This window comes from Bombus vosnesenskii, unplaced genomic scaffold (genome assembly GCF_011952255.1).
Source record: "Bombus vosnesenskii isolate JDL3184/JDL3185 unplaced genomic scaffold, Bvos_JDL3184-5_v1.1 scf7180000013263, whole genome shotgun sequence".
NCBI classification, from domain to species: Eukaryota; Metazoa; Arthropoda; class Insecta; order Hymenoptera; family Apidae; genus Bombus; species Bombus vosnesenskii.
Genome location: NW_022882923.1, coordinates 7,562,242 through 7,572,597, shown reverse-complemented (window position 1 = coordinate 7,572,597; position 10,356 = coordinate 7,562,242). Strand labels below are relative to the sequence as shown.

General features: G+C 32.1%; 1 protein-coding gene across 1 annotated transcript; it reads right to left on the bottom strand.

The window, feature by feature from the left end:
• Positions 1 to 430: 430 nt before the first annotated feature.
• Positions 431 to 9,224, bottom strand: LOC117233074 (UDP-glucuronosyltransferase 2B17-like). Its single transcript, XM_033493014.1, has 4 exons — positions 8,473 to 9,224; positions 7,305 to 7,735; positions 2,830 to 3,049; positions 431 to 781 (listed from the first exon to the last, which is right to left on the bottom strand). The coding sequence occupies exons 1-4, from the start codon at positions 9,090 to 9,092 to the stop codon at positions 499 to 501; spliced, it is 1,554 nt and encodes a 517-aa protein (XP_033348905.1). The 5' UTR covers positions 9,093 to 9,224; the 3' UTR covers positions 431 to 498.
• Between the last annotated feature and the right edge of the window lie 1,132 nt (positions 9,225 to 10,356).

Here is a 10,356-nt window from a genome sequence, read left to right as displayed (position 1 = left end):
ACACATTCTATCGGGCTAAACACGTCGAAACTCGATTTTTACAAGAACGAAATTTCAAATGAAAAAGTTATATTCCGCATGTTCTTAACGTGTGAATTATATCATTATTTAAGTTCCAGAATTTTTCATGAACTTTTGATTTCTCGTATAAGTTGTACGTTGCCAACAGAACGGCGGAAGTTTTTAGTACAAAGCTGCCGTACGAGGTGTAGGTTTCCAGCCAAACGGCCTCGACGTGAAAGTGTTAAGAACTGTAATTTGCGTCCTGAACAACAATGTTAGATCCCTACTCGACCAGATATTCTCGCCACCACCGTTGTTGTTATAATATAAAGTAGTATAACAAATATTCTTATCTTTTTATATAAAAGTGTGAACAATTATGTTATCATTAAAAATGAGTAACAAATGTAACAAACTGTACAAATGATTCGAATAAACATTTTTATTTAAAAAATAAATCATTCCTTAGAATCTTGCTCAAGAATAGCAATGTAATTATGATCGTTTCTTATTAATGTCTACTGACACCATTTTTCTTCGACAAAATAATAATTTAAATAATTTATAAACGATCCAAATTGTAAATATAATTGAGATTACCATCGTAGATATGACATCCAACAATAGATATTGATACCATGTTAACTCTACAGCTGCTGTTTTTAAAGAATTTGGTCCATGACGAAGTAAATATTCTATCCAATAAACTCCTTCATCCAATGGCGGTATTGGCCGATCTTTGAACTGCGAAGAAGCTTTTCGTGCCATATCCGTGTAGCTGTGAATTATATTATAATTATTTGTATCTTCCACCCCATATTCCACATAATATTAAAATTGATTAATAACATTTTCAAATATTCAATTGCAAGATGATTCTTATTATATTTCATAATAATTTTATTAATTAAATTTTAATTATTATAGATTTATTATGGATTTATTAAATTTGTTACTTCAGTAAACATTAATTTTAATATATTCTCTAAAATATTTGAAAGTACATTCATATTTCATTAAAAATGTAAATTAATGTTAAGTATCTCAATAATATGATAAAGAACGTACACATATTTTATCAATAATTGTTCGATAATTATTTTGCAATTAATTGAAGGATTTGTTATGTATTAAATTTGTATGACTCTTGGTTTTGAGATAATACACTTTATATTATTGTTTGCAATATACAAATTCTCTGCATCAGCTGCTAACGTAGCCTTTTATTTTACTCTGCAGCTCTACGTAAAACCCTATGTTTAGCTATGAGATGCAGATTTTCTTATCGCGATTCTCTCCGCAAATTTTTTATCTTGTTTATATACGTGTGTAATATACGTATGTAAATTTCACTTGTTAACTGCTCATATATTTTTCAAAACTAATGTAATATTTTAATAACACCTTCTCTATGATAATCAATTAAGTTCAATATTAAGACCAACGATTTAAAGTTTGTAGCTCCTCATTCTCCAATAAAAATTTTTTACGTTTAAAGAAAATGTGAAAGAATCATTATTCAAATGTGCAGTTTCTCATTTCAAGTTTACTCTGAAAACTTTCTTCAAACATTTAAAGCCCCTTTCTCGATCGAAACGAAAGGAAAATTTCATCAAATTTACAAATGTGGAGGATCGCAGCTATGTTAATAAAGAATTGAAAACTAAATAATTTTCAAATTCAGCTTTCAGTACTGACGTCTCTCATTTATTAAACGTTTACTCTACTTAAACGATTCAATACGTCAACAAATGTTTACTCTGTCGACTCGTGTACCAGAAAAAATGATTTGCGTAATTAAAAAACAACATGATAGTTAAAAAGTTCTCAGTATAATTAAAATTGGCAACTGGAACATTGTTATCCTCGATTTGCACCGAACAATTTCCAATGTTCTTCCAGTTTAAAATATCTCGTACACGGCTAAAACACGTATCGTATGTAATCTAGTACACTAACTTCATTATTGTACTTGATTACCTATCGCGGCAACGATTCAAGTTAACAAGCAAGTTTTCGACTTTGGCTAATTAATCCTATAGATTCATGCTACAATTTTAATAGACCGTTTTTAATAAATTTAATAGATTCACCGACAATGTTCACGGTTGCGCCGATAAAATTTCAAACCGTTTAGATCTGCGATGTTCACCGACGAAGACGTTTACACTTGGGAGTAATTGTAATCGTTAACAATGATTTGTAGCAGGACGGGCGATTAATGGGGGAGGCAGCGAGGGGAGTTTGCAGTAATTAATGTACGATCGATTCGAAAATCGACGATGAAATTCAGTACGCGTGGCCCGTTTATCGGGAGGCGATTGCTATCTGCCAAATGCATACCGCCGATACAATTGTAATGCAGAAACGTTCCTCCGATGTTACCCTCATCTGTACGGGCGAGAACGTTTAACCGATGTTTACAATTTCCAGATGATGAAGAGTATCTCTGCACCGAACACCATACGCCATCTGTGTTTCTTGGAATTTTGGTATAGTTTCTTGGAAAATGAAATTTTTGAAATTTCATTGAAGAAGAAGTTACTAAAAGTCTCTTCTTTGTAAAAGGTATTGCTAAATATAAATATCTTCGATTATCTCGTAAGTACCATAATATACTTAATTGAAATATTTTTAAATAGTTTGTAGAATTTTGTTCAATTGTGCGCATATAGTCATAAAGGAAAATATGTTATGTCTATAGATAGCTGATGAAGTAGAGCTAGCGGGAAAATCTCTTTGACGTTCTTTCTCTCACTTGATTCTTCGATTCGCTACCCGAACTATGAAATTTCCATTTGCACGAAGAACGAAGATTCTGATTACCTCTTGTTCACGAGCAGTTCGTTCAAAGCGTTCGATACTAGCGCGTATGAAAGTTGACGGTAATCCAGCTTCAGAGCCAACCCCTTTTTCACGAAGTAGGCCATGTTCAAGTGCTGATCTCCAAACAGGGGTATACCGAGAATCGGTACCCCGCAATAAACTGCCTCTTGAGCCCCTAGCAATCCGCCGTGTGTAATAAATAGCCGCACATTCGGGTGACCTGGTAATTTTCAAACCAATAAAGTTAAACCTTTTGTGATATTTTTTCTTTTCTTTTTTTTTTTCTCGTGAAGCGATCCCGTGAAAATAATAAATGTTAGGTTCAATAATAAGAAAATATTGTATGGAATGATTTACACATTCTAGGGAGCTATAATGCACATAAAAGTTCGATTTCATAAATACACGTTACTTAGTAATCTGTATTCTTAAGTTACATCTTCATTCTTTCGCATCACTAATAATTTACACCAAGCGATTGTTGTAACTAGGAATAATAGAAGAAACAAAAAGAATAAAAAACTTATCCAAAAAGACGGCATTGATTACGTAATTAAACAAATATTATTCTTCCAGTTGAATAGTTATAGTTTCACATGTACATATATTACTAGATATATTCACAAAAAGACATAACGCCGAAGAAATTTCAATTGAAATGAAAAAATATTTTAGGGAAGCTTCATTGAAATACTCCGGGAGATCGCAAGACAACGATTTGAGGGAATAATGTACCAAGAAATTGAATAATGAACAAATTTGTCAATAACGCTTCGAATCTCGTTTGTGCGTCTAAATCAATTACTTGAACAGCGATCGTTTGCATACAAAGCGATCTGATTGCTAACAGCATACGAAATGGAACATGCAGGTAACGTATGTGGAAATTTGGATCCATCCCAAGATTTAACCTAGACCTAGCCTAAATTTAAGCCTGTCCTAATTCACACATTATTCTCCTAGACCTATAACTTGCTCTTTATTTACGACGTACTAAACCCGTGAATTGTACAGAATTCTATAACGCTCTGAACGTGACACGTGTGTCAAATCATACGATATCGCGGTATTAAAATACAGCGCTACTTCGATAAACTTTAATAATGGCTCATACAAACAGATTTTATTCGAAACAAAATAACTGAGCGAACTGCGACCAAAGGAAATTATGTACCGGTTGTCAGTAACGTGATTTAGAAATTTTCACAGCTTAACACTCTTTTCACGAATAATAATTAAAGACAGCAAGGTGTTACAAGGTAGATCTGGTTTTTGGGGAATTGAAAATCGTGGCGAATATTTCTGGTCGTTTTTCATTATCTATTTTCATATTCATTAAATCAAATGAGATTTTGCAATTTATTTTACATGTTATTTTATCATGTATATATTTATTTTGGTAAAAGAAAAAGCATTGTAAATATTGAATAAAGATGGAACGTGATACACAGAGAAATATAAAAATGATCGATAATAAAAGTAAAATTGAAGTTAATTTGAAAAATTATATGGCTCGCATATTATCGTACATCAGAAATGAGTTTTATATGGTGTAAAATATATCTAGAAATGTATCTTATTTTTCATATTCTTTAGATGTTCCATTCACTTTAGATGTTATATTCATTTAGTTCGTTGATGTACGATCGGAATATTATTGGAGTACTTCTTATAAATTTTCATCTTTCTGTTAACAATAGCAAACATTACACAATCGCGGCTCATTATATATCTATATAACTACAATTCAAAACATTGATTTGCTCTCCTTTTAAAGCTCCACTTCTTTCGTATTGAACAAACTAATTTTCGGCAGGCAATCTCAGAGGAAAGAAAGTTTCGAGTTGCTTTTTGAGGCTTGTTGCTCGACAATAGTGATGCACTTAACCTTATTTTTCAAAGTTCGAGGATTAATTTACTTCTGCATAAGGCACGCTTGCATATCTTTTTTCTAAAGCATTTTTTCTTTAATATAATCTGGAAAAATATCAAAAAAGGGTTCTGTGTGAAAAATAAAAAATTACTATTCATTTTGTAGTATAGAAAAAATGTACAAGTTAAATACTTATAGCTTAAACATAGTACTATGAATGTCTTATTAAATGCAAATATTTTATTTCCAGGAATAAATACATATACGTATTTAGCAGTGCAGCTCTATTGATGTCTAAAATATTCAATTCATGAATTAGTATGCAGTCGCTTTCAAAGGTATTCGTTAATTTTTCAAAATTTATATGCTTTATGACTTTTTTCTACTCTTTCGCCGGTTCAAAAATTCTGTTGAATAATTCAACGAACTCACATCGTATTTTCTACCATTCTGTTTTCAGTATTTTATAAAACTGATTTCTACTTTACATTTCCTTTTCACCTTTGGTTCGATATAAATCCCATATGTATTTTAGAATATTTAGGTCAGGGTTTTATGTATTGTAGCATTTTTAATATTTCAACAGCCAGAAAGAATCAAAAATAATGGAAAATTAGTAATCGAGGAAAGAGCATTTAAAGATTAGTCAAGTAGAGATACACGTGTTTTTGACTGATAACGAACTGATATCAATTTTTAGAAGTATCTATAAATTGAAAAATCCAATTCTTCTGTACTATTTCTATGTATACTTCATATTTTACTGAAGTATACTAAACTGTACTAAAGATCTAGGTTTCTAAGCGTTGCTTAAAAAGAAGCTTAAACAAGTTTAAAATTTTCACGAGCATAAATTGAAAGATATCACTTTTCCATTAGAAGATAACAGCTATGTACTTCCTTTTGGGGATTCATCTTATTTAATGTTTCCTTAGGACATTTAAAACGACAGAGGTACAGAAACTTGAGGTAGGTTAAACGCTATATAGATAGCGTTGAATATCATATTATAAAATAAACTACAATTATATCTGACTACACAAAACTGGATTATTGGCAACAAATGGGACGTAGATAGTATATGTAGATAATGTGTATAAAAGGTGCTCGATATTCGGGCAAATTGATCTATAAATTATTTAACGTTAATGCATACTTTAAATCAGTTTTATTCGATTTCAGGGTTCAATATCCGGAATCATAAATGGAGTTGTCGATTGTATGAGAGAATGTACTGTTGTCCTATTGATACGTATACAGATACGCGAAACAGATTATTGGTACGAACCAGGAGGTCAAGGGAAAAATCGAAACCTTTGAATTATTTGAAATTCAATTACTCGTTGTAACTGAGGATACGCAAAACAAAAATAAATTTTTTCATTTAATTTCACGATAAAAATATAATCTTAAAAGTATTCTTATTCAACGCGCAAAAAATATAAAATCAATGCGCCTAAATTATTAAACTTAAAAGTATACGTATGTTTATTTATATCTTTCAACTTCCTCGTACAAAACATGTTACATATTAAAAATAATATATTTTTTGATGTCACTGTAAAAATGAACATTAAATATTGTACGATTATGAATTACTCTAAGTTATTATTACTAATCCTATTGATTAATGACTATTATTACTTATTATTATTATTAATTAATGATAATAAATGTAAACTATAAGAGAATGATAAACACGATATCTTATATTAAGCAATATATTCTATATTACTATTCTAATACTATCTTCTATATATTTAATGAAAAGGTAATGATAATTTGGTCAGCTTCTACGCCAATACGTCTCCTTTCTTTAAGATAATAGATTTTTGTCAGTATAATAAACGTTAATAATTACTAAAGAAATAATTATTTCCATTCATTTACATTCAATCTTTCCTCTTTCTTTGATTTATATTCCCTTTTCTCTTTCTATTTTAGGAAAAATATTTCATACATCACTATATGTAGTTATATGCAGAAAACGTGATGCGATACTTCTAGGCTGCAAATTTACGCACAAATGAAATTTATGTATCTTTGATCGGTGCATCCAACAAATATTTTAAATCGTTTTTGTTCTAACGACCCTTCGTAGAAACTTTATTCCTAGCTTTCTAGCGACTAGATTTACTCTTACTAAACTTATCTTTTCACAAAAAGAATTATGTAATCAGATCTTTCTTGCGTTACAATTAACTGCTACAGTTTGTATTTTCACGCCGTCTATCGCTTATTTAAGTATCATTAAAGGTACTGACTAGACTAATATTAAAATGAGTACATAGCATAAACATTACTAGAATATGTTCGTCGTTCAGAATTTTACTATATACTTTTACTCCACCATAACGTACTTCTTTCTACATACTTTTTTCTTTCAACATAACATACCTCTGTTCAGTCGATCAACATTTTGCTCATAAATGTACAGATCGAAAACCCGAGCCGAGAACACGAGAAAGTTACGGAACCTTCGACACGGAAAGCAACAAAAACCACGCATAAAAGCATTCGCAGGTTTTTTATGGCCACCATAGGATAATATTCTCTCGATGCTTAAACTTTCCGGTACTAGTAAAGAAGAATATATACGTACACAATATGGAGAGCTGGGGCGCCCATTCGATGCACTTAACGTTCTTGGGCAGCGTGGGCATTTTCCCTCCGGTGCACTTCCATAGTATTTGCTGCGGTACTTGCTCGAATGCTCTGTAAAAAGCTGCTAACGCCTGCTCCGACATGGTGGACGAGTCTATTTGCGATCCTAGACTAAAGTAAATAACACCGTTTTTGCTGTGCGAGTCAAGAAAATTCTGAAGATCTCCCGGCAACGATGGTGGATTTGATGACAGTATGTGAATACCACCCAGTTCCTTGAATCCTGGCGCCAAGGCTCGCGGAGTGCTAACTGCTGCATGTCCGTTTGTTAATACCAATGATATTCTCGATCTTAGAGTGTCAAAGTCGGGCAGATCGTCACCGAAATGTCTTTTGGCAATTTCGTGACCTGGCTTATCTGATAAGTATCTGTAACAGAATTGGAAGTGTCGAGTATTGACACGGCGGATTCCGCGTGAAGTAGATACTCGGATAAGGAATTAAATTAGAAAATCTGGAAGTACTTTGTTTAACGTTCTGACACGAACAGCATTGGCTACTTCGATTAGAAGATTTATGAAACTTGTTACCCTTTACTCCGCCTGAATAATTACTTATTGCATAAATAAAACTACGATTGCAATATTACAGAGAATTCGTAAAAACAAATGTACAAAATACTATGTTTCATTGAAAGAAGATCATCCATTGGAAGACGACCATGTATACAAGTTTGTGTTACATCTTATAAAATAGGCATTCTGATTTAAATAGTTATAACTTATCATAATATATTTACTTCACAATATGTGAAGCAACAATAAAATACTTGTTACCAATCATGGCATAAAAATTAATTAATCAACGCACCAATTCCGCAGTGAAACTTTTTAACGCTTTATTTTAACAAAAATCATTTTGCCATCAGTGTGTATACAAAATTATACTTATGTTAAATTCTTGAAAACAAACGAAGCTTATAAATGTCTCATTTCACTTAATTCAATACTACGTATCATCTCTGAACATAATAATCTAGTTTAACATAATTCAACTGCTGATTTCTATATATTTATGGGAAATTTGTAGGTGCAAATGAATTTGTATAATATTTTACAACGATTCTACAATAGTAAACACGATACAGTAGTATTAATTCGCTTCACCTGTATGCAGATTTGGTGACTAGAAAATCCACAAAGTTAATGGATCTTTCAAAGAAATTCATCTGATCCGTTAAACCGTTCATCCAGTTCGGGATATAGCTAGGGATTTCAGGATTCCTCATAATCTCGTTCGTCCATGGTAGAATGGCGCTACTGGTAGCTCCAACTGCAAGCGGTATGTTCAAAGTATGAACGATACCAAGAAAACAATCAGTGGCAAAGAGCTCGATGATGCAAACGTCAAACTTTTCCTTCGATCGCAGAAGCTTCTTCAACGCCGGATGATTGAGCACAGGATCGCATGATGGTGCACCATGACTAAGCACTCCCCTAAGTACTTCCCATTTAAATGTTTTAAAAGAGTTTGACACTGTCTTGGTGCCAACCAAACTTGGTAGACTCGAACTTATATCAATATCTGTAAAATTAGGCAAAGGCGTTTTCTGAGGGAAAAAGTTCACTGACACCACCTGATGACCATTTTCAGCAAGTTTCTTCAACAATGGCTCGAACACGATGTAGTGACTTTTTGCTTGATGCGGAAATAACACCAAGATTCTTGCACCATTAACACTGAATATTACACAACTAATCACTGATAGTAGAAACTGGAAATTCATTATAACGGCGAATGAATAGAGAGAGAGAAGTTTGACTTTAATGTACAAGAAGAAAGAAATTATTCTCAAAAACTATACATGGGGATAAGGTTGAACATTGCAATACAGTCACTGTGAGGATAGAAGTTCGAACGATACGAATGGAATGGCCAAGAAACAATAATGACGAACCGATAAGTGGCGGTGTCGATATGAAATAAACTGTGGCAGTGTAGTTAGTCAAGGTTGTTTCCATATCTACGCACATTTATTATCTTTTTATCGTTGGCATGATACAAATTTGTATATGCGTAAGATTTCTACGAAGACACAGGACTATCAAATGTTTGTTGAATTTTGCTCTAGAAAGTTGTTTACATGTTTACTGTTACGAATTTTTTCTTTGGACAATCTTGCGTAAAAAATATTTTAATTAAATTTCCATAATTCCATAATAATAGGATGTATAGGAAAAAAGATTAGAAACACTTGATATATTGATATATCTGCATATTAGAGAGAAATAATTAAAAAATTTGTTATTCAGTTTAATTTCATTTCACCTTAATTAATCCTAGACATTTAATATGTATTTTTATTTGCCTGTGAAATTTTCTGACAAAAGATTTAGCACAAATAGAACATATTTGTTAATACGGAATCGACATTAGATGAATAAATAAAGATACCTAAGTATTTCCATATAAATATGATTAACAATTGCCGATTCACCGATAACACCGATTCACAACTTCCTAACTACTTTAGAAGGACTCACTGACAACTGTCGAACATTCCTCTCAACAATTTGCTTATAACTATCGAGAAACTTTCTCTAAGCCAACCATGCCACACTTTTAAAGAATTCACACACACAACACACATTCTTGCTACGTGCTATAGAGCCAATATTTACATATGGCGCCATGCATTTCAGTCTTCAAGTGTATTCTCAGCATCGCTTCTCATTCGCAGCAAAAGTTATTTCCTCTTCAGTTTTAGCCCCGAGAGCTTAGATTTTAATACCTATTTCTAAATTTCGTTTTATTAAATAGAAACATCGTAGAAAAATGAATAAATGAAGAATTTATGATTTTTCTCATTTAAAAGTTTTAGAAATTATGTGTATATTATTTTATGAATTATCTATTTAATCACTGATTAATTGTTTCGTTTCACCGACGAGGGAAAAACTAGAAATACAACCATCGGATATTTCCTCGTGAGCAGGATTAAAGTGGTTCATTATTAAGAAATGCGCCGGGGAATAAGAATAGTACGGTCT